At 32.2% G+C, this 24,117-nt stretch overlaps 1 protein-coding gene across 1 annotated transcript in view; it reads right to left on the bottom strand.

Annotated features, from left to right (window-relative positions):
* LOC107155096 (triadin-like) overlaps positions 1-24,117 on the bottom strand; it is a 149,375-nt gene that overhangs the window by 57,192 nt on the left and 68,066 nt on the right. The window contains exon 9 of the mRNA XM_048800416.1: positions 20,537-20,575. Within this exon, the coding sequence (XP_048656373.1) occupies positions 20,537-20,575 (39 nt within the window). The remainder of the gene's footprint in view (positions 1-20,536; positions 20,576-24,117) is intronic.

Here is a 24,117-nt window from a genome sequence, read left to right on the forward strand (position 1 = left end):
AGTGTGTCACCTTTTTAATCTCAATGACAGTAATATTCTATTCAGACATTTAAAAATGAGATCTAAAAAGGGTATGATGTGAAATCAAATTCATATAACAAGAATTATTTAATTTATAAAGGAAATCAAAGAGTAACACATATTCTTACAGAGGTAGTTGTTGACTACATGAAGAAATGTATTTCAAATAGAAACAATGTAAAAAATATGCATATGCACACACACTCATGTTTATTTTAATTACAGGGATTTTAGTTTTATATGTTTATTATGCTTTTCATATATTCCATATTTTTCCAAATTATTTGAAATATCTATATAATATTTCCCATTTATATTCCTACTATAGGCTTTTAAAAATACATTCAATGTATGAAAAAAATAAAAGAAAATAAATCAAAATTAAAAATATTCTAAAATATTATATACAAATGATAAAAGCCATAGGTTGAAACTATGAGTACAAAAGAATAGTTTATCTAAATTTACAAAGTTAAGAAAATTCTGAAAATAATACTGATCAAAATAATGAAATTTGATGTACTACAATCAGAAATGATTTATTCTGCAGTACTTTTGGACTAGCAAGAGATAAGTATTATGAAAGCTTGGGTTCTATTTTTCATTCAGACATGTATTTGCTATGTAACCTTGACATAGATACTGTTTAAACTTTCAGGTCTTTTTCCAGAAAGAAAAGAAATGAAGCAAATTAGATGAGTTGGTGTCTAAAATCTCATCCAGGTCTAAAATTATGTATACATGCATTTTTTTGAAGTTAATTTTGATCTTCAGTAAATCTCTACCAAAATGCCAGTGTCATTTTTAAAGAAATATAAAAAAGTACCCTAAAATTTGTATGGAACCAGGAAACACCCTGAATACCCAAGCAATCTTAAGCAAAATACAACGTCAAATGTGTCATTTGATTTTGAAATATATTACAAAGCTACTATAATCAAAACACTGTAGCATTTCATTGGCATGAAAACATACATTTCAACAAATGGAACAGGATAGAAATCCTCCAAATAGACTCAAGTATTTAGTCAATTTATTTTTAATCAAGGTGCCAAGAACACATAATGGGGAAAGGACAGTCTCTTCAATAAATGGTTTTGGAAAAACTGGATATTCACAAGCAGAAGAACATTATTGGGGCATTACTTAATATCATATACAAAAATTAACTGAAAATGGAATGGATTAAGGACTGAAATATAAGAACTGAAACTGTAAAAATCATTGGGTGAAACTATGACATTGGTCTGGGCAATGTCTTATTAGATAGTATCACAAAAACAGAGGTAACAAAAGCAAAAATAGACAAGTGGAATTGCATCAAACTAAAAAGTTTCTTCCCAACAAGGAAACGACTGAGTAAAGAGACAGCCTATGGACTGGGAGAAAATGTATGCAAGCCACACATCTGATAAGGGACTAATACTCACAAAACGCAAGGAACTCAAACAACTCAGTGGAAAGAAAACAAATTGTCTGATTTAAAAGTGGGCAAAGGATCTCAACAGACAACTCTCAAAAACAGAGATATAAGCGGCCAACAGATGTAACATATCTAATCCTCTTAGAAATGCAAATTATCACCACAATTAGATACCACCTCATACCTGTTAGAATGACTATTGTCAAAAAGAACAATTAATGACAAGTTTGTGAGGATATGAAGAAAACAGAACTCTTGTACCTTATTTGTGGGAATGTAAACTAGAATAGCCATTTAGTTTTAGGTGGACACAATATCTTTATTTTATTTTTATGTGGTGTTGAGGCCCGAGCATGCCACGCAAGCACGCTACCGCTTGAGCCTCATTCCAGCCCTAGAATAGCCATTTTTGAAAATAATGTGGAGATTCTAAAAAAAAAAAAAATATCATGTGATCCAATGGTCCCACTTCTGGATGTACATGCAAAGGAATTAAAATTGACATGTTGAAAAGATATCTGTACTCTCCTGATCATATCTCAGCATTGTTCACAATAGCGAGGCTATGGAAGCAACTTAGTGTTGTCAGCAGATAAATGAATGAAAGAATGGAAAAAATATGGTGTATGTATATACATATGCATACAAAGAGTGAAACACTATAAAATCTTTAAAAAAGAAGGAAATTCGGTAATTCATGAGAACATGGATGAAACTGAAGGATATTACACTAAAAAAGAAACATACAATAGTATTTTGCACACATTTTTTTTTTCAATGACAGTTTTTTTATTATTTTTTTATTGGTTGTTCAAAACATTACAAAGCTCTTGACATATCATATTTCATACATTAGATTCAAGTTGGTTATGAACTCCCAATTTTACCCCAAATACAGATTGCAGAATCACATCCGTTACACATCCACATTTTTACATATGCCATATTAGTAACTGTTGTATTTTGCTACCTTTCCTATCCTCTACTATCCCCCCTCCCCTCCCCTCACATCTTCTCTCTCTACCCCATCTACTGTAATTCATTTCTCTCCTTGTTTATTTTCCCATTCCCCTCACAACCTCTTATATGTAATTTTGTATAACAATGAGGGTCTCCCTCCATTACCATGCAATTTCCCTTTTCTCTCCCTTTCCCTCCCACCTCATGACTCTGTTTAATGTTAATCTTTTCTTCCTGCTCTTCCTCCCTGCTCTGTTCTTAGTTGCTCTCATTATATCAACGAAGACATTTGGTATTTGTTTTCTAGGGATTGGCTAGCTTCACTAAGCATAATCTGCTCTAGTGCCATCCATTTCCCTGCAAATGCCATGATTTTGTCATTTTTTAGTGCTGTGTAATACTCCATGGTGTACAAATGCCACATTTTTTTTATCCATTCATCTATTGAAGGGCATCTGGGTTGGTTCCACAGTCTNTAATTTCTAATTGTCTTCTGTATTTCTGTAGGATATGTTTTGATATTGCCTTTTTCATCCTGTATGTTAGTAATTTGAGTTCTCTCTCTTGCACACAGACATTTGTATCAATAATGTATTGTATATATGAAGATGGTCTTATAAGATGAATATAGAATCTGAAAAATTCTTATTGCTTTGTGATGTTACAGCACATGCATTCTTCACGTTTGTGCTGATACTAGGATACACAAATCTACTATGCTGCCAGTCCTACAAAAGTGTAGTACATATAATTTGTACAGTGCATAATACTTGGTAACAATAATAAACCACTATGCTACTGATGTATGTGTTTATAATACCATACTTTTTATTGTTAGAGTGTATCCTTCTTCAAGGTGTTCAAAAAAAGTTTACCATGGGAAAGCTCCACACAGATCCCTCTGGAGGTATTCCACAGAAAGCATTGTTATTATAGGAGAAGACAACGGCATGCATGTCACTGTCTTTGAGGACCCGCCAGTGGGACAATATGTGGAGGTGAAAGTCATTAACGCTGATGAGCTTGATCCTGTGTTGGCCTAAGCTGATGAGTGTGCTTGTGTCTTAGTTTTCAAGCAAAAAAAAAAAAAAAAAATATTTTTATACTTTTTTAAAATGTAAAAATGCCTGTAGAATAAAGATACAAAATATTTGAATGCCTTTAAAATTCTTGTTTTAAGCCAAATGCTACTGTAAGAATCAAAATATTAAAAGATTAAAATGTTATAAAGTAATGTTGTTACTTCTGTAAGTTCAAGTTTATTTATTATTGAAGAAATTAAAAATATTTAAAAATAGCATAGTGTAGTCCAAATGTACAGTAGGTATAGCCTACAGTAGTGATGGGTAATGCCCTACACTTTCACATGCACCCACCATGCATTCATCAACTCACACAGAGCAAATTCCTGTCCTGTAAGTTTCATTCATGGTAAGTATTCTACGTAGATGTGCAGTTTTTCCTTTTATGCTGTATTTTTCCTGTGGCTTACCCATGTTTATATTTGTTTAGATATAAAAGTATTTACCATTGCATGATTGTTGGCTAGAGTAACATGTTAGTGCTGTAACATGCTGAACAGGCTTGTGACCTAGGAACAAAAGTCGGTGCCATATAACCTAGGTATATAGCAGGTGATACCATCTAGTGTATATAAATATACCCCATGAGGTTCACACACAATGAAATTGACTAACAGCACATTTCTCAAAACATATTCTGAGAGTTAAGTGACACATGACTACACTGTATGATCTCATTTATATACAGAATCTGAAAAAGTAAATGTCATAAGAATGGATAATAGAAATCTGGGAAAGAAAAGGGATTGGAAAGGGGGAGTTTTGATTGAAAGACACAAAGTTTCATTAGACTGGGAAGAATAAGTTTTGTTTATCTAGTGCATGGTATGATTACCAGAATTAATAATAATGCATATTTCAAAAAGATTTAGACTTTTATTATTGTCACCATAGAAAAAGGATAAGTTGGTGAAGTGATGGATATGTTAATTAGTATGACAGAGTGTCTTTGTGCAGTAAAGAGATCAAAACCCTCCATTGTATCCCATAAATACCCACAATAAATGTCTGTCAATTAAAGTAAACAAATGTGTATGAATGGTAAGTAGAAACTTTAAAATCCATTAATTTGAATCTAAAGAGTAAATCACTTCATAAGGAGTCACAGTCAAATAAAAATCCACCTGAAACATTGCACCATTGATTCTTCCCTTGGTTTGTTACAGTTTAGGAGATCTGTTTACTCAGTTCCTGACAGAATCTTTTTGCTACAGGAGTATATTTAAGTATAAGGGCATATTAACAAGACTGTTTTCAAGACCATTGAGTCTGTTCCAGATAAATCTTTGCCCAGGGCCATTCAGTACAGAACAGAAGTTGGCTCTGATGTAGACATACACATTAGCCAGAAAGAACCTCTAACAACCACTTTGCCACTTAAATTGACTTGAAAATTAATATTCAAATTTGTACCACATATATGGAATGATCAATTCATTTGGGAGATTTTAGAAAATATCATAAGAATTTTTTTAGGATCCTTCAATCAAATTAGAAATTTTATTACATTTTATTAGAAGCTATTTTTCAACTACATGTTTTATGTGGCTCTATGTTTAGTTATCAGAATTAAAATGGAGGAATTATAAATGTTAAATATAAAAATATTACAAAACTCTTAAAGAAAATACTATCTGATTAACATGTGAATTTGAATAAACAAAAATTCTTCTTTTTACTACAGAAGAATTTTCATACAGTGGCAGTTTTACTGTATCGAAATATTATTATTCATCATATTTCACAAATGTATTTTTAGATATTTAATTGGAAAGTATGTGAGGGTTAATCTTATTTATATAGTACTGGAAATTGGAAGAAGAGATGGTAAGGCTTTGAAAACTGCCCTTTATTCTTCTGAGACCTATTTGGTAAGTAAGAATTGCCTCTGAAAATTAGAACTAAATTCCTGGAGGAATTTTCTTTTAGAATAGATTAAAATGTGATTTGATAGAAGTAAAATGTTATTCATAGTTTCCTTTATTTTAAAAAAGCAGCTATACTTAACAGTATGATAAGATGGTGTTTGAGAGGTTTCTTTGATTAAGGTCTGCTGCCAAGGCCTGTGACTGATGTGTCTTTTTATAGTCATTGGCTGTGCATTGTGCTAAGTTTCCTAGGAAAGTTTATTTTGTTGTTTCTTCAGTTGTACTGCAATAAATTTCTATGGAATATATTTAGTCACTATTCAAGTATTCTACTCTTAACCATTCTATTCTCATGATTCTTCTCAGAATGATCTTATGTTTTGCTCAAATGAGTAATCAGGGGATATTTTGGTCCTGTGCCTCAACAGGGCTTGAGGTGATGTTGACAAAACTATTTAGCAACAAAGATTTTGTTGTCACCATGATCAAACATCAGAGATTGGAGGAAGTCAATAGGAAACTGATAGAGAACATGTTTGAAGACTTTTTTAAATACAAACATGTTATACTATTAACAATTGTGCCCATAACTATTCGATTATTCCATCATTCCTTCAACAATCATTGACACAGCATTTGGTACATGCTAAGTAATTAAACCTTAAAGAATATTTAGTTTACCAGCTTATCTATCAATTAAAACAAGGATAGTAATTCCTGATATTACATATTTTATTTGAAAACATGGGTAAGAATAGAATATAAAAGAATAATTGTGTTTATTCTATTACTGATCCACATTGTAAAGAAAAGTGTATATGTATCAGGGAATTCAAACCTTAAAATTCAAAGTTGAACTTATGATCTACTTACTTTTTCCTCTGCCAAGCACATTTCCTAAGTTAGTAAATGATACAAAATTCTATCCGCTATTTTATCAAGGAGGCTAGAGATCATCCAGGATTCCTCTCCATTCTCTCTATCACTGTTCAATTATCCAAAGAGTCCTACTGATTTTATTTCCTAAGTATGTATTAAGTGTGTCCACATTTGTCCATTCCCTTCAGTTTCTGTCTCCAATGTATCCTCAAAGGTAGCATTTTCATTCCCTTGTTTCTTTTCTCATCTCCTATTCTTTCCCTCTTTTTGCCACTTCCCACCATACCTGTTGATTTATTAAGACTCAGTTCAACCTATATTTCCCTGTAGAAGCTTTTCCTGACTGCTATAGTTTTAGTGTCTCCACTGAAATGCATGTTGAAAAGTCATTCCTATTGTGAAGTATTCAGAGGTAATATCAAATGGGACTATTAATATAACTAGTCGTTACAGCTCTGCACTCATGAGTGGCTTAATCATTCAAAAATTAATGAGTTATTGAATTAATGTATTATCAGAAGTATGGCTTTCCTATAAAACCAAACTCTTTCTAAGTCTTTTCATGTGATGTTCTGTGCCCTTTCATGATGCAGAAAGAAAGCCTTCATCAGACATCAAGTAGATGCCAAGTACCATAATTTAGGTATTCAGAACTGAGAGTATAATAGACCTCTTTTTTTAAATAAACTACTCAGCTTCATGTATTTTTTTATAGTAACAGAAAATGGACAAAGACACAAACTTCTTTCCAAGACAGGTAAAAAGTAGCCAATCTGTGCTTTCAGCATTCTATGCAAGCCAACATTCCTGTACATTGAAATTATGTCCAATAACTTATAAATTTGTATTCATTGCCCCCCCCCCCCCAATTTTGATATTGAAGAGACAGGTTTGCAACTATTACCTTAAGATTTTTTAGCTCTTGTGCATTGTCTCACACATAACCAACAACTGTCATCGGCGAATAAATGAATATACCATATAAAATGGAATATTGCTTATCAAAAAATTCACACACAAAAGGCGTTCCCACTACTGACTCATTCAAGATGCTGCTGAATTATTTGAGAAGGGGTGACAAAAAATAATTATTTTGGCTCTGTAGCCTTTTATTGAACATATCATTAACAGAAATGTTCCATTTTTCTCCCTACGTAAGAGATTTTTCAAAATTATGTTGTGATCATCTTGCTTTGGAATGTGTGAAAATAAAACATATGCAAGTTTTGTACATAGCATTTGTCATTAGTGATTTTCGTGATTATTTTGCCTAAAAAGGAGAGACAATTATACCATGTTTAAGAGTGACTATTGGGTTGTCTTTTGACCTGGAATAGAAAATGCATTAAAGATAATTTTTAACTGATTGGCAACACGTGGCACAGCATGTTTTCATTACATAATTTACAAAACTCTATCACGTTACACACTTTCCCATCACACCCTGATCATTTAAGTGAATCTTAGGGAAAAAAAATGAGACAATAAAATATGAACCCCTAAGACCTGTGAGATACAATTCTTGTTTTTGGTCAGGCATTGGTCAGTAAATAAGATGAGGATAGAGGATTTGGCCAGACAAAAGCACACTAAAATGTCTGAACCTGGGCAGGCATATCTAAAGAGGCCAGGCAGGGTCCCCAAAACACTACTCCTGTCATGTTTGCTGTTGTTTTATCTGTTGTAAGCTAAGTGCCTGAGCGTGAGAATATTCTGTTCTCCAAGCAAGGAAATGAAAGGAGAAGAGAGAGGTAGTGAATTACTATTTCTTTTGTTGTCAACTGCATCCAAAGAAATAATACATTTCCTTAGTTAATATGTTTTCTGATATTGAGTGCTAATTTGAGCAGCATAGCTTGTGAAAGAGAAGGGAAGATTCCCGATGCTTGCCCACAAAGGCCTCTGAAACACTTTCCTCTGGAATATGATTCAACTATTAAATACCAGCTCTCTTTTAAGCATGTAACAACTGTGAAATACTTTATTGCAAGCCTGAGAAATATTTCTGTATAGGAATATAATTATATAAATCCACTAAAGTGAAACATAAAAGAATATTTGAGCTAAGACCACTGAGTTAAAAATCAGATACTATGTCAAGCATTACAAAAAGATAAGAAGAAAAAGATGGAGACTAAGTTCTAGTAATCAATGAAACTTGCATATTTTAGTATAGCAAAGAAGATATAAACTAAGTAATATGTTTACATGGGGAACACTTGACACTTGTAAATTTTGTAATGTTCTGTCAGAGTAACTCATAAATTAGCCAGGCAACAGAAACTTTTGTAATAGAGTTGATAACTGTCTAAACAGTTTCTAAGTTTTTCATTTAATTTAAAAGAACCATACTAACTTTCTCTAAGGCAAGCAATAAAACCTGCTCTAAGAAACTGGTTTTGCTACCCTAAAAGGTCTCAGTTCAAATCTCATTACCACTCCCTCTGCATTAGTTTCTAGATTGTGTTAAAATGAAAAGGAAGATTTTTAGCGAATTAAAAAAAAAAAATAACAAAAGAGAGCATTTTTTATTTGCTTAAATTAGAATGGGAAGAAAATCATCTGAGAAAATCCTAAATACTAAAAATTATGACTTTCAGTGGGGTCTAAAATACTATTGCATTAACAAGATGAACTGTCTGAAGAACGGCCAGTAACATTTTCTTTACAGCAATAGGTGAGTATAGTTGTATAATTTTTAAAGAAGCTACCCTTATTTTTCCTTTTTTCTCTTAATAGACATGACTTGGATATTTACCTAGGATCTTGCAGATCCTGCATAATATTCCTGATGCAGCTCCACTGAGAAAAAAATATATAACTGTCCTATACTCATTTATCTAAGGAATATATATTTGTATTTATAAGAAATATGTATTTATATATATATTCTATTAATATATAAATATATAGATATATATTTTTCTATAAATATTTATAGAAAATCTATTTTTATACTTATAAGATATATATGTACACATATATACATATATACAAATATATACATTTTTTCTTGCCTGACCTTTGGAAGATAAGTTTACACTTGAGTCATACAAAATAAAAATTGCATTTGTTTCTGTAAGCCAAAAAAACAATAATTGTGTCCTTGTCAGGTTTTCAAAGATAACCACATGCTTATTCTACAAACTTATCTCATGTACTTACTAGTATAATTTATACCTAATATAGTAATGTTGTTTTTTATCCAAGAACCATGCTGAAATGCCTTAAAATTTATCATAATTTCTTCACTTAACAGAGTAAGAAAAATATTTGGAAGTCCATTTTAGTACATAAAAGAACTCATTACATTGCTCACTCAAAGATGACCTCTTACATGCCACAAACTGTTCTAGACATGAGGAAAGACCAACAAAAAAATCTTACCCCAAGGAACATATAATTTACTGTCCTGATTTATTATTAACATCATCTAGATTTATTGTGTAGGTATTACTTTAGACTTCCAGTTCAAAATAATCCACAACTCCAACTTTTTTTCCCTTTCCCATCCCTTTCTCCTTTTATGTCTGCTTATATCATTCTGAGAGTAGAGTAGTGTTTTAAATTTTATATCTTAGTAGTAGAGTAATATTCCGTATATTTTGGCAAGAGTAAAATACATCACTTTTTAAACTTACCTTGAAATAAAAGACCACAGTTGTGATACTGTAGATCTTTCACTTCCTCAGAAATCAAGTTGAATATGTGAGTAAAATCACTGAGATGTAAAGAAGCCAAATCATCCTGTCTATGAATGTTGCAATGGAGAAGCACATTTGATCTTTCTGAGTCTGTTTCTTTGCCTATAACTTCTGTAAACAATGGAACCTAACGATAATTTATAATGTTATATTATGAGGTCAAATTTAGATTACATACATATGTTTATGAATTCTTATGAGTAGTTGATTATTTCTTTTGCTAATATTAGCCATTTTTTTAAAGATTTGACTTACTAGAGACTGAATAAATATCCGTGAACTAACATGGTTAACATCATTACAACTTCCTCAATTTATTATGTTTCCTTATAAATAAACCTTTTTCATATATTATAATGGCAAATACCTGGTGGCTATTCTATAAATATTAGTGACAAAACAGTAGATTGTTTTTCATTCCAGCATATTTTCTAACCCATGTTTTTAAATGGGAAGAAAATGATCATCTCTATCCCTGTCTTCAAAAATTTAAAGAAGTTACAGGCAAAAAAAAAGAGGATTTTTCTTTCCTCTTATTTGTAGAAAAAAATAAATTAAATAAAACTTTTAAACCACAATATCTGAATATAAATGTATTTACATATTAACATATATTAATTCTTCTAATTACAGCTCAATTTGAATAATGTTTCCAGTCATTCTCACTTAGGCTTTTATTTTCTTCAATAAATGTTATCATTATATTTTTAAAAATCCTATCATGTTTTCCCTGCTGCTTCTCCAAATCCTTTTAGTAAATGAGAGTAAGATATCATTGCTCCCCAGTGTGCTCAGCTTAACACTGCCATTATATTACATAATAAACACAGTGGAATAAATTTGAGAAACACTGCATGAAATAAACTCAGTTTGTTTCTTTACTATCATACTTCCCTAATGAGTTCATATATGTGATTAATTGTTAGATCTTGAACCAAATTCATTGAAACTCAAATTTTTTTTTATGTACTGATTGAAATTAGTGTCCTATGCAATGCCCTCAGTGGAACATAAGTGCAAGGAAGAGCTTCCTAATACTGCAGAACCCCTACCCTGAAAACAATAGTCATTGCTAAACTGAACTATATAAAGTTATACGCTTTTAGAAGGAAGGATTTAATTCAAGTTTTTAGAATTTAAAATGTGTTATACCCTTTTATAACCCAATAAAGTTGAAAGTTGGAAACACAGTTGCTATAAATATATTTGATAAGTTACGAACCATTTCCACCAAAAACTCTCTGCTATCTCACCTCCTTTAAAAAAAAAAAAAAAACTATTCCATTATATTTTGCTAACTAAAATGCCCCTTTTTTCTTCTTTTGACAAAATGCTAAAATAATAGCCTATATGTATAAAAAATGTTCTAATATTTTCTGACCTCAATTCTTGATCTTAAAAAAAAGCTTCAACATGCAGTAATTTGATTTACTTTCATTCTGTTCCACTGAAACCACTCTTAAGATAATTAATGGTTCCATTGTATACATTATAATGAATGCTTTTCAGTCATTACCTTACTGTCAATTTCTGTCACATTTAACACTTTGGCAGTTTTCTCCTCCTGGAATTGTTTTTCTCCCTGGTTTCTGAGACAGTATCTCTAAATTCTAAGACAATGTCTCTCTTGTCCTTCTCTTTCTTTCCTCCCTTCCCCCCCTCCACCTACCTACTTGTCTACCTCTTCAATCCTCCCTTCCTCCCTCCCTCCTACCCTCCCTTCCTTCCTTCTTTGAAATCTTCATCTCCTCTGTCCACTCCTTAAATAATAATGTTCTTCCTGGTTTGCTTCCTCAGTTCTTGTTCCTTCTCCCTCTTCACATGCTCCATGGGAGATGTTCAAAACTCTGATCATTTTAGCTAGAATATCTGTGCTGAGATCTTTCAAATTTTAGCTATATTCTGCCTCTAGGTGCCCATTAATATACTTTTTTGCATATCAAACAAGTACCATATGATTCTCCCTTTAGGAGGAGAGGAACTTGATTGTGTTTTAGAATCTATTTTTATATTTCCCATATCACCTAACATATAGTAACTAATCCAATAATAATATATCTAAAAAATATATCCAAACTTTACATAACAGGTAGGCCAGGTACCACCTTGCATATGCTGTCTCAGGGAAAGCACACCTTCCTTTTTTAAATTTGTTATTTCTTTTAGAAATTCAGGTCACAGTAAATTACATTGCTGTTCACATATTATTCCAAAACAGAAACCTAAGAGTTATCCTAGATTTTTCTCACCATTTCCCTCTGTCCCCCAATTTATGTCAATGTTTATTTTATTTCTACAATCTCACTCTTCTTTCCTACTAGTGCACTATAAGGATTAATAGCTCCAAGAATCAGTGCAATATTCTCACAACCCAGAAATCAATTTTCTAAAACTCAACACTCTTTTTATTTCCAATCTCTATGTTCAGTTGTAATAAGCAATTGGAAAATTAATTTAAACTTGTGTCTCATTTTGTTTAAAGATGTTTAATTATTTCTAAAGTCCGTTAAGAACAAGCAACTAGGGAAGGGAAGCCATGGTTGGTTTTCTGTTCCTATGGCCCTCTCGCCTCCCCCCTCCCATTCTCTGCTTCATACTTGATACCAAGTGAGTTATTTTCTAGTTCCCAGAGTGCTTCACTTTCCACCAGTAATGATGGCTCCTGTGAATCTCATTGGAGTGTCTACCCAGGATAGCTTCATCTTACCCATCTTTGAAGACAAATATAATACCTTCTACTTTGGACACTTATTCCCTGAACATCTAGGCTAAACAACAAGAAATAATTTCCGTATGAATTCACAAAGTGTGCACACTCTGTACATCATTTCCTTATTTGATTTTAACTATTCCTTGCTATTGCCATTATCTGTTCATGTAATGATCTTTGCTTGGTATATTTCTTGAAAGTTAACTTATAGATCATTTTATTCCCCAAACGTAGCAAAATACCTAATATATATTTAATTCTTTTGCAGGATCACTATGGTAACTTTTAAGTAGGTATTGTAATATGTTTATTCTTATAGAAGAAAGACATACATTTAATGGAATAATCAATTAGAAGTTCAGAAGTGATAGTCATTCTGGTGACTAATAGGTACCAGCATATACTGTTTTTCTATTACTAACACATTAAATGAGTTTGTGGAATTTTTTACCCAGTTGGTAAAATATAAAGACAGTTTACCCTTCTTATACATGTTCTTCTAATGAAATACTTATTTATTTATTTCTTTTAAGTGCAAATGAATGCACAAGTAGGCTCAGTACCACTTTGCATATGCTGTCTCAGGGAAAGCACACTCTGTTTTCTATAGTCATTTTTAGGATGACCAAAGTCTATAATTCACAGCACATGTGAGGATCTCACTGCTAGTTAGAAAGCAATTTTACATTGCTTTGGGCATGGCTATTTAACATCTAGGAATGAAGCTAAAGTGAATGAAACATTGAAAATTATATAAAAAGGGACCAAATACGTCCACATTGAAGTCGCCAAGCATGTGGCAAGAGAGATCCTGATGTCCCCTCCTCCCTCAGGAGAGAAGGTGGTAGTAGGTATCTATGGATTCTTGAACAATTCTATTCAAGTTTCAATGAGCATATGGATGATTAGGGACCTTGTTAATATGCAAATTCCTGGTCAGCAGTCCTTGTTAGGACTTAAGATTCTACATTTCCTACAAGCAACCGGAAGATGCTGATGACCTATGGACCACACTTTAAACAGCAAGGGCACAGATGACAACATTTAAAATTTTGTTTTGGTGTCTCTTTGGCATTTTCACATACATTATATTACATGAGTCTCACAACAAGCCTGTACATTGTCATGCAATATCTTGTCATCAACTCTATTTTAAAGCTGAGACTTAGAAGTTTAGCAACTTTAATGTAGATCACTTCATTTCTATTGTCCTAGAGCTACTCCCACTATACCATCCTGCCTCCACTAATCTTTTACACACCAAAAACTTTCTCTGTATGTACTGTATTACAATGACAAAGCACATATAAAATTATATGTTTAAAAATAATCAAATGATCACTTTCTTCCCATAAAGATATGTTATTGACCTACTGTGGATATGGTGGCTTTTGAGTGATTTTTCTGTCTTAGAAAAGATAAAGTTAACTTCAGAAATAATAAGGAAACTTAGAAAACAATTACAGGAAAAAAAAGGCTAAGCAACAAACATGAATGCCATATGACATACTATAAGAAAACATGTGAAAAGAGACCAAGAGTGAAGAACTCATGGTGTATGTTTATAGCTGGAATAAAGGAGAGAAGGGAAGGCATTTTCACAAGATTGAAAGCAAGATGGAGAGATATTATGCTTTCAATATGGGTCTGAGTGAAAAATTCAAAAGACTCTGATTAGAAAAAATTCATAAAAGTGGTAATACTTTTTAAATGTATATGGGGGGTTGTTGAGGTGGATTAGACCAATGGAAGCTAAGAATATGTTGGGGTCACTATAACATAGTGGCAGGGAGACTAGCATTGCTCCCTGCAGACATTCCCTTTGTAAAGGTAGCATTGGCTGCTGGTGTATCTTTAAATAGAAAATGGAAGCAAGATATTTAGCTAACGATGCATTTATTTATTCATAAAGGAAATGGGAAGAACCAGTACCAGCATCTTATAAGGAAGAGAAAAAAGAGAGAACACAATTTAAGAGACATTTTGAGGAACACATAGCTCATAACTCGGGACCTACTTGAATGCTGAGTTCTGAAAGAGAAGGGGGAGGTATAAATGACTCAGATATTTAAGTCAATGTAAATGAATGGTGAGTCATAAGTGCCATTTAGAGAGATAAGGAACAAAAGAGTCAGAGAATGGAAGAGGTATTGCATTCAATTTAAAAGAAAGTGAGGTACAGGCAGAATATTTTTATTAGATAATTATAGAAATCTGAAGATTTTGTACATGAATATCAATTTTCTGAATAAATTAAAAAAGCAAATTATTGTTAATTATTTTAAGTCTTTTTGGTAAAAAATAAATAATACTCCTCTTTTATTTTAAATATTTTTTCCTGCTTTATGGAGGCGTGCTAGACAAAGAACTTGTATGTATTCAAGGTATACACTGTCATGTTTTGATATATGTATGTATTGTTAAACATTCACTAAAATCAAGCTAATTGACATATCCATTATCTCATATAGTTATGACTTTTGTGAGGTTTCTTTGGTGGTGAGAACATCATTTAAGATTAATTCCCTTGGCAAATTTTCTGAATGCACAGCGACGTTATTAAATATAGTCAATGTCCTCTTCTGTTCTGGCTACTCTAACAAAATGCCATACACTGGGTATCATATAAACAAATTTATTTGTCATAGTTTGAGAAGCTGTGAAGTCCAAGATCAAGATGTCAGTAGATTGGTATTTAGCATCTGGTGATGGCCTTTCTGGTTCTTTGTCAGTGCTTTCCTGCTGTGGCCTCACATGATGGTAGAGGCAAGGTGATTCTTTAAGGCCTGTTTTTATATAGGTACAAGTCCCATGAAACTCCTTTGCAGGGACATGAATCACCTTCTAAATACCCCACCTCTTAATACTATCATATAGGTAATTAGATTTTCAACTTAGGATTTGGGGAATATCCAGATATCCAGAGCACAGCAACTATTATCCTGTACATTTAATCTCCAAAATGTATTCATTGTGCATAACTGAACCTTTGTATCATTTGTTCAATGTTCCCATGCCTTTTGAAGAAACATGTATAAACCGGGAGGACATCATGCTAAGTAAAATAAGTCAGTCATGGAAAACTAAAACAAATAATGCATGACATCACATATATGTAGAATCTAAACAGTATTCATTTTTGTTCTTAATGATATTACCACTTATCATTAAGGCCTACTTCTTCCTGAAAGTAATGTTTAACTATTATTTAATAACCTAACAAAGCATATGTCCTGTTTGTATTCATTTTCATTGAGAGATTGAAAAATTTGTGCCTAAATATTATGCTGTATCAAAACTAAATTATCATGATAATATTTCTCCAGTATCACAAAAGTCATATTTTGTTGTTGTTTCATTTTTTTTAAACAGTTGTCAGTTAAGTAGTTTAGTTTTGCCATATAAATGATTATTTTACTTTGAAAAATAAGAGGTGAAAAACATTGTCTAATATTGTCTAGGGATCACCATATTAAGCAACAAGAAAACCATCCCCTGAATTTTGCAACAAATGTTATTGGTCATCTTCACAGAATTTTAAGAAAAGATCACCAAGCAGTAGAATCCTCATATACCTTCAACTCTAATTTAATCATCCTTTCATTATTCCCTCAAAGCTCTGGAGAAATTTTTTTTTTCTTCCCTTTAATTAAACTAATTCTTTCCTCCTCCAGTGTGTCTCCCAACACTTCTAATATCTGGGACAGTTCTCTCCTAATTAAGATTTCCCTCTATGGATGTTTTGCTCTTCTTAGAATTCTCTATTCTATCATAAATATGAGAAGTAATGTAAAAAAATATGACATTGATTCTTTGTTCTGGAATGTCAGTATTCACCTCTCAGTAAGAGACTTCTGAAAAAATAGTTTTGTATTCTGCCTTCAATTATTACGAGTAAATTCCCTTCTTCATTCTTATAAGCTGCTTCCTGCTTCCATCACACTATTCAAGCTTTTTCAGAAAAGGGCACAGAATGACAGTTTTATGTGTCAAAATAATGACTTTTTCTCGGTCATCACAACTCTTCACCTTTCTGAAAGAGGCACTGGTACTGACTGCTGACATTGTCTCCTTCCTGAAAGTGTCTCCACTTCGGGATGCTGGCAACAGCAGGCACACTAAGCTCCTAGACTTCTCGCTAAGGCTCTTTCCATCTCTCTGCCAGTTCTTTTACTTCTCCAAGAAGTTGTCCTTGTTCCTGACTCTTCTGTCTGCATGCTCATTTTTCTTGAAGAGCTCTTTCCTTTTTCTACTTGAAACCTCTAAACCCATGGATACAGTCTGCAGATTCAAAATGATCATTCCTAAGTTCCTCCTGTCTATAGAATATCTCTTTGTGGAAACCAGCATCCACTCCACCTTTGAAGCATCCTCTTCACTTTTGCAGTTGTGGTATTTGTGGTATTTGACCATCGTCTCCAAACCCACAGACAGACATTGTATTCGAGGTTATATATAGCTATGTCATCAGAATCTATTCTTTTGGTGAAACAGCTTGGCAATTACAAAAGCATTTATAGCACAATACAGGGAGAATGATTGTGTTTTTAAAGCATATGTGTTTATATGCCTGAAGGAATATATGATAAAATGTCATTAGTAGTTTTAGTAGTTTTCAGTGGGTTTCAAATTTGAGTGATTTTTAAGAAACCAAAAATCATTGTACGCTGAATATTAGTCATGGCTATAAATAATTTTGAAGGTAAATGAAGTTAATTAATTTAAAATTAAAACTCCAAAGCCATTGCTTCTTCTCTATGCCACCTTTATATTGTGCCCCTACTGATTTTATAATGCCTAATTATTATAAAAATATTTTGGTTCAAATATCTGTCTCTATTTTCCTTCTGTAGGATTTTATGCTGCATGCCATCCTAAGACAATAATAACCCTTTTATTTCTTATTCAAGTCCTCAAGGTTACAAATTTTATTTTTTACTCCTTTTTTTAATTTTGTTTTGGATCTGAAGTGTCCCCCAAAAGCTCATGTGTTAAAAGCATACTCTTCAATACCACAAGGTTCAGAGATGAGGCTTTTAGGCAATGATTGGATAATGAGGGCTCTGACCTCATCATTGGATTAATCCATTTGTGAAATAATGGACTGAGGATTAATCCATTGATAGTTGAATGGACTACTGGGAGTACCCTCCTAGAAAGTAGATCACTGGGAGTTTTCCTGGAAATATTTATCTTATCCCTGGATCCTTCTTCCCTCTCTGTTTCCTAGCTGTCATTAATCTGAAAAGTTTTCCTACTCTATGTCCTTCTGCCATGATATTCTGCTTAAGTTGGAAACTAGAGTAATGGAGTTGGCCAACCATAAACTGAGACTTCTGAAACCATGAGACAAAATATATTGTTTCTCTTCTAAGTTGACATGCAATGTCATGCTTACAGGAAGGGACAACATAAAACAGGCATTTTGGTCACAGCAACAACAACAACAAAAACCTGACTATTACAACATAGTCCCTAAATTTTAGGAACCAACTTATAGCATGCTATAGCCTGTTGCATATTACTATTGAATTTTACCCTGTTCTGCTTATCCTGTGACCCCTGGAGTCTCATTTGCTGCTTGGTCCTTTTCTCCCTGTCTCCCATTACTGTTGTGATCACCCCTCCCTCTGAGCTTACTCCTAAATAGACTAACAATTTATTGAAGTTGTACCAAGTGGAAAGTATTACCTCTGTTTTGTACAATAACCCTGTTAAGTTAGGATAATGGCCTTCATTCAATAGATATGGAAACAAATTCAGAAACATGAAGTGATTTTTAAGTAAATTCACCCCTAACAAGTGGCAAAGGTAGTCAAATTCATTTCTTTCTAGCATAAAGCCCAATCTATCTCTTCAGCATTCTGTATAATCATCTACCTAGCTCAGTTGTTCTTATGTATTCCTAATATTTCACTTTAAATATACCATTGCCATGATACTTTTACTGATTGCAGTAAATTATACGAATGGCTCTGACCTCCCAGGTTTCACTAATATAATTGCATTGTAGCTGTCTTTAAACAGTTCATGTCTATGTTCCAATTATACTCTTTTGGAATAAAAACAACATCTTATTGCTTGTTTGTAAATATTGTATCATCAAGCACAATTCCAGAATTGCATCATCAAAATTAGCATAGTATGTGTTCTCAACAAATTGTTGATTGGTTATATTTTATTTAAAATGCCAGTAATACCAATTTTTCTTTCCTTATAGGAAGCTAAAAATAAATGACCCATAAAAATAGACATATATATTTAATGCAAAATAATAATAGGTAATTTATAATGCCTATGCTAATTTTTTGTTTATATACCAACAGCAAAATAAAGTATAAAATGTAATGTCATGCTTACAGGAAGGGACAACATAAAACAGGTTTTATCTGATGAGTGAATTCTCATTGAGACTAGTAATTTTTATATGCAATAATTTTTATATGCAATTATTCTTTTTCTGAAAATATATCTAAATTTCGGTATTTTTATTATGTAAACACTCAATATATCATTGTAATTCTATATACATTTTCCCACAGCTTAAAATTGCTATTTTTTTATCATCTGGCAGAGAACAAAAGCTTTGAAGTTATATAAAGTCATTTAAAATGGTTATGGTCATTCACTAAAAATAAAATGACTTAGACAATTCCTTTTCATAAGCTGGCAGAAACTTTAAGAAAAGTGACATTAATAATTCAGGCTAACATTAAATATATATTTGTGTGTGAGTGTGTGTGTGTATATATATATATATATATATATATATATATATATATATATATATTGCTTATAGTAACGACTTAAATATAGGATCAAGGATCAAATTTGTGTAAATGAGAATACGCAAATATTTTAAGAACAACGATATGAATTTCTGCACGTATGTAGCATCAATTTCACTGTACAGAGAGATAGAGATAGATCTTTTTTTGCTTAGATAGATATAGTCATATACATTTCTTTATATAGATATAAAGTATTTAGGTTATCCATAAATATAATATACTTAATTAGAATTTTTTCTATACTTATAATCTGTTTCTGTATTTTCATCTAATCTTTGATGTTTCTTCTCCAACTTTTATTGTCTGCCATGAGTGCCAGCTAATCTCTTGACTTTATCTTTTGCAAAATATGCTTTTAGAAAATTAATTTTAAAGGTATTTTGATATTTAGCCAGGTATGGTGGTGCATGCCTGTAATTCTAGTGATTCTGGATGCTGAGGCAAGAGGATCACAAGTTTAAGACAAGTCTCAGCAACTTAGTGAGGTTCTGTATCAAAATAAAAAAATAAAAAGGGATTGGGAATGTATAACAGTGTTTAAGTGCCCCTATGTACAATCCCCAGGACAAAATAAATAAATAAAGGCATTCTGATTTTTAAATTTATAGCCAATATGGTAATCCACTGCCTCTCCAAAGAATATTTGTATATTTAGTCAATGAGAAAAAAAGGGTTGAATTTATTAGGTTAAAGTATATAAAACCACTGTTTTGTGATTTAAAATAATGGTTTATTATATGTGAATGTAAGTATATAAGACTCAACTGATCATAAGAATAAGTTTTTTTTTTTTTTTCAGATTAATACCTTTGTAGTTTGTGAACAATATTCAATTGTCTAGTAAATAAACAGAGAGCAAAAAGTGCTAATGGTTGGGGTACTTTGATAAACTTACTCTAAACACACTGTTAGCATGGAATTTACTTTGATTTTAGCATACTTTTAACTTAATACATGTAGGGAGGGTGCGCTGATATATTTTCAGTGTTTTGCATGTCTCAAGGCTTTACCCCACCCTGCCCTGATTGTACAACTAGCCTTGTTCAGACCAAACAGAACTTTAAAAAAAAATGTTAAAGTTTTAACAAGTGCTCTTACCTGATTTTGAGATCTTTTCATCTGTTTTAGTTTCAGGTCCTGGAGTAAAACATGTACATAAACACATTCAAATAAAAAAAATGAACACCAATCAGTACAAGTGGATTAATAGGCAGTTTTCATTGATTTTTCTTATATGTTCTCAATTTCAGTTATAGTTACTTTCATCACTACATTATACTTTTATGACTTTGTCATTGGAAAATGTACCTTTGATAAATCATAAAGTAATTTAAGCAAAGCTAGTTTGATTTCAAACTCCACTTTGCCAAAAAGTTTTATATTAATAAAGTAATTTGGCATCTTGTTCTTATAAAATCCAATCTCCTATGATTCATAAGAGCTTTGAAAATGAAGAAATTATAATCACTATCATGATTTTCCCAATTTGACCAATTTAAGCAATTTTCTATTTTTGACTGATACACTTAATTCATGGAGCTCCACCTGGTGGTTAATTTAATAATTTCAAAATGATATAACTAGTTTTATTAGTATTTCTAATGCTATTAATTAAAAAAAAATTAAATAGGTCAATATTAAGTTTCATAACATAAGCAAACATTGGAATAATAACAGTTTTCTTATCATCATGGGATAATTCCCTTTGTCTAGAAATTATGCATTCTAAAGTATCAGTATAAAAATAGTTTTTAAAAAATGCATAATTTTTACAAATATCCAAGTAATACTTATGATACCATTCTATCCAAAGGTAATAATGATACTATTTTAAAATTTCCAGTTCCTTGTCTTATTTAGTCAGGTTTGCTTAGGCGTTATAGTGCCATCCCTGGGCAAAGAGATTCTATTGACTAATGGAAAGATTCAATTACAATACAGCTGTCTTCCCTTCAAAAACAGGAAAAGCAAACCCATAACAGGGATGCTCACTAAGCATTGACCATGCCTCAGAAATTGTGTTATCCAGTGTTATTCAGGTTGTAGCTTAAGGGGCTGGGGATATAGCTTAGCTGGTAGTGTGTTTGCCTCTCATGCACAAGGCCCTGGGTTCAAACCCCAGCATTGCCAAAAAACAAAACAAAAAAACCTCAGGTTGTAGCTTTGTAGTTTCTTATTTTCTGTAGTTACAATGTAAAATAGCACATCTGCTTAACTGCAAAATTTTATGATAGAGAATTACATAGTCATTCGCATCTTACTTCCTTTAAGGTTCAGATTCACATCCTATAAAAAGTGATGTCAGTGCTATTAATGTACTTTGACACTTTTTGGCATATATTTCTCGCCATTTGTTGAGACTTTCACTTCACTGGATAGGAGAAATTTGATGTTGATGTTTTTTTATGTGCCTTAATGTTATATAAAATATAATTTATATAGTTTTTTTTTCCCTGTCTGTATTCCCTGTTTAGATGATAAGCTCTTTGAACAAAAACTATGTCTTCTTTACTACTTAAGTACCAGGATTTGGTCAAATAACTGCTACATGGCATTTGATCAATAAATATTGTTGAATGAATAGTGAAGGAAATGGTGAATAGGAAACAACAACAACAAAAAGTCCCTCTTGTATATTTTAGTCCTAGAAGAAATTGGTTTATCTCATGCTTCTAAAACTAAAAGGAAAAAATAAGTTTCACATAGCTGTTATATTTATCTTTATTTTAGAATGATATGTTTTCAATTAAGCGGTATCATTCTTAATTTTTCAATTAAGCAGTATCATTCGGTGTTTAACCATATGAAATACAACCACCATTGACTCAATGACTCCTATATTATTGGGTTTCTTGGTGCTGTGCGCTTTTTCTACACCAGTCTGGCTAAAATTAAGTTATATGTAGTTCCTTCATCCATAATAAAACACTACCAAACTCTTTTTGGTGGTAAATTTTGATGAGTTTGAGTTTCACTGAAAGGGAAATATTTTTTTTTTCCTCAGAAAGTTCCTTTTTGATTGAATTATGCTAAAACCAATGTTATAACTTTCAAACAAATTAGCCAAATTTTAGTAGTAAAAATTAATTTTCTAAATAATTTATTATGGTTCAAGTTCTGGTCTACTGCAAATTTGTATTATTTTATTATTCTATAAAGTAAGTTTTTTTTTTTTTTTATCTTCATTTGCAGATGAGGCAGTTAAGGCTTACAAAACAACTTGTCAAAATTCTTCCAGTTTTCAGGTGGCTGTAAAAGGACTCCCTTGTAGCTTCTCAGCCTTTTCTCCCTAACCAGAAAGCACATCACAAGGACCAAATGACCCCCATCTCCTCCTTATTTCTCCACTTCTGAAGTACATCTGAGGCACATAACTTAATTTCCCAGAAACAGATGCCTACAAGTTTCGTCTTTTCTTCCTAGGATAGGGCTCACTGTTATTTTGCTAATTGAAATGAGGTGTCTCTTTTTGAAAGAGCCTTGCTCTTTTACTCTGCACATGGCTCTTATTCAATCACATTGTCATTTTACCCTTGAAATAGAATTCTCTTAGCTTTAATATTTGTATAAAGATCTTTTAGAAGAACTAAAAGTTGTGGATAACATTTTTATAGCATACAATACAACTAGAATCAACTTGTACATAAAATTGCCTATCATGCACTATCAAATATACAAGTGTGTGAGGATCCTCTCACTGAAATAGGATTACTGGGTTTTAGTATTATGTAAACACTAATCAGATAACATAAAAGTAAATTATTACTTGTTTTGGAGTGTCAAGAGCCAGCTTTTGGATCATATAATCTGTCTTTAAAAGCCAGATTCCTTACTAAGTTTTGCAACCTTCAGTATTTCTTAAAATAAGTCTCCATTTTGTTGTTCATAAAATGGAGAAAATAATGTTGTGAAATTGTGAAAGTTTTAAGTGATAAGAGCATCAGTATTTTAAAATTATGCTCATTAAATTGCATGAACTTTCAAGGTAATTTTATTTCTTCATACACGATTGGGACTTTACCCTTGAAATATTCAAAATGGGAATTTTTATGTGAGAAATTGTCAACAGATTTTCTAAGGTGAGCAGCTCTTTTATTCGGCTATTTGGTCATTAAGAGTTTAATGCCTCATTGTGTGGATGACATTTCTACTGATGATTAATTTTTGAGTCATATAAGGATGCAGTTCCCAACTAGCACCTATTTCTGGTCATATTTTTAAAAACCAACAATATATACATTTAAAAAAATTTAGTCCCAAAGGCTGTTCTAAGAAGCTACAGGAAACTAAGGACAGTGATTAATGCTATTGATTGAAATCTGGAGACCAGAGAAAGGAATGGGCACTTTTATCTTTTCACTCAGTCTTCTCTGCTTACATTTTTTTTCTACCACTAGTTAGTACTGAGCATTAATGCAATATCTAGCTTGTATAAACACTTGTCCCTGGAGCCTTTCATTTGGGGCTCACATACAAGCATTTCAGAAACATGGAATCAAGAAATCCCCATGCTGAGTTGTTGAGGCAGACAACCTGCCATTTCATATGGAGCACTGACTTTTCCAGGCTGTTGATTTCATTTATGAAATGTAAATTGCTGATGGGTCTAGGGAGGGGAGCTTCATTAATGATTTTTCAATGTCATCAACACTGTGCTCTTAAGTAGAGCAGGCAGACCA

This window comes from Marmota marmota, unplaced genomic scaffold, assembly GCF_001458135.2.
Source record: "Marmota marmota marmota unplaced genomic scaffold, marMar, whole genome shotgun sequence".
Lineage (NCBI taxonomy): Eukaryota > Metazoa > Chordata > Mammalia > Rodentia > Sciuridae > Marmota > Marmota marmota.